This window comes from Arachis ipaensis, chromosome B07 (genome assembly GCF_000816755.2).
Source record: "Arachis ipaensis cultivar K30076 chromosome B07, Araip1.1, whole genome shotgun sequence".
NCBI classification, from domain to species: Eukaryota; Viridiplantae; Streptophyta; class Magnoliopsida; order Fabales; family Fabaceae; genus Arachis; species Arachis ipaensis.
In genome coordinates, this window is record NC_029791.2 from 107,288,334 (window position 1) to 107,290,278 (window position 1,945).

The 1,945-nt window shown below is 39.3% G+C and overlaps 1 protein-coding gene across 1 annotated transcript; it reads right to left on the bottom strand.

Moving 5' to 3' along the window:
* On the bottom strand, positions 478 to 1,293 carry LOC107607594. The gene has a single exon (XM_016309526.1). The coding sequence runs from the start codon at positions 1,291 to 1,293 to the stop codon at positions 478 to 480; it is 816 nt and encodes a 271-aa protein (XP_016165012.1).

A 1,945-nucleotide genomic window follows, 5' to 3' on the forward strand; every position in this document is an offset into this window, starting at 1 on the left:
TCAACTCGGTCCTGAGTTTTACTGATTATAATGATGTCTTCACTTGTGGTGCAAACAACACTAATCCGGCTTTCGGCACTAAGTCTATCGCAAACTTACGTTCTCTCTAAGGTGGAAATTCTGGTACATCTTCAAGAATGGTCTCGAAAACTCTCTCTCCTATAGGAATTTGGTCTCACCTTGACTTGTCTCTTAATCCATTAGCAACTAAAGGTTGAATCCGCTATATTCCTCTTCCTCGAAGTCTTAACATCACTGGATTTCAAACGGTAACTCCACATAGCTCTCGACAATTCTAATTCCTTAGGTATAATCCATCCTGCTTCCACTACGTCATCCTGGTTCTTATTCTTCAAGAACCTAACCACTCCTCTAAGTTAGCCAAGTATCGCTCCATCTCGACAACTAATAGTCTTCGACTAACTATCGGCTCGGACTCCACGATCATCAAAATTTGTCATGCTTCACAAATGGATATTACATATTAATGATATGCAAGGTAGCTAAAAAATCAACTGCTAGTTCATGGTTACCTCGGGTCTGAGAATCGGTTTCGGCTGTATCCCAGTGTCTCCTATGTGGACAGTCTTGAACTATATGCCCCGGCATCCCGCACTTGTAGCATACACCTAGCTCGGCCCTATGTGGCTCGTCTGGAGTAGTCTCTCCATAGCCTTCCTGTAGCATTGCCCACTTTAGGGAGTAATCTTCTGCGAATTGGCTCTTCTTAACCAATTCAGTGAAATTCATTAGTTTTTGCGGATACACATAGTTAAAGATATTTCTCCTAAGTCCTTTCTCATACTGAGCACACTTCCACTCCTCATAGTCAGCTGAATTTCCTTGACAAGCTTTTGAGAAACGGCACAGGTTGTCAAATTCACAGGTATAGTCAGCAACGGACATATCCTTTTGCTTTAACTGCATTAAATCCAACTCTTTTGCAGTGCGAAGTGCATGCAAGAAATATTTCCCGTAAAATTCCGTCTTAAATATACTCCAAGAAACATCTGTTAACTCCAACTGTAAGGTATGACATAACTCATGCCACCAATTCTGAGCATCTCCCTCTAACATGTAGGTCACTATTTCCACTGACGGTATTTCAGGAATGTGCTGAGTGTACAAAAACTTCTCCACATCTCGAAACCACCGATCAGCCTCCAATGCATTGGCATTTCCATTAAACTGAGGTGGACCACTCTTGAGAAAATCAGTAAAGGTTATAGACCTATAGTATTGGCCTACATTGCTTGTACCAGCACCCGAGCTTCCATCTCGAAGTCTTTGCATCAATTCGGTTCTAAGATTTTCCTCTGGTTACCTCGCTCGGATCCGCGCGACATTTGGTCCCTGTTCACACCAAACAATTGATATTAAGGTGATCAGTCTCAATATCTCAAGTTTAGTGCTTAAGAGTCCCAAATGCATGCTCACGAACATGTATGCTACACATATCAGTTAGATATCCTAATAGCACATAGACACATACACAGAAAATGCACAGAAGAATAATCAGTTCGTTCTCAGGCTCTATAGGAACGAACTGCTCTGATACCATAATGTAACACCCTACCATACTTAATCTTATGCTTAAGTCATAAGACTAAGATAGTAAGGTATTACGACCTCTAAAATATATATATATATATATATATATATATATATATATATATATATATATATATATATATATATATATATATAGAAATAAGGAAAGAGATACTTAACTAGGAGCTTTGAAAAACGGGTAAAACAAAATCGCAAAATAAAAAGCGCAACACTTAGGAAATAGAATTACTTGCGTGCTAAGAAACCTATTGGTTAAAGATATGAATAAGCGAAAGAGTAAAAGAGAGCCAAGAATACAGTGAAACTAGCTCCTGACTCAGCCTACAAAGCCAAGGCTGGCCGGAGAATATATATATACATATACCAGTATCCC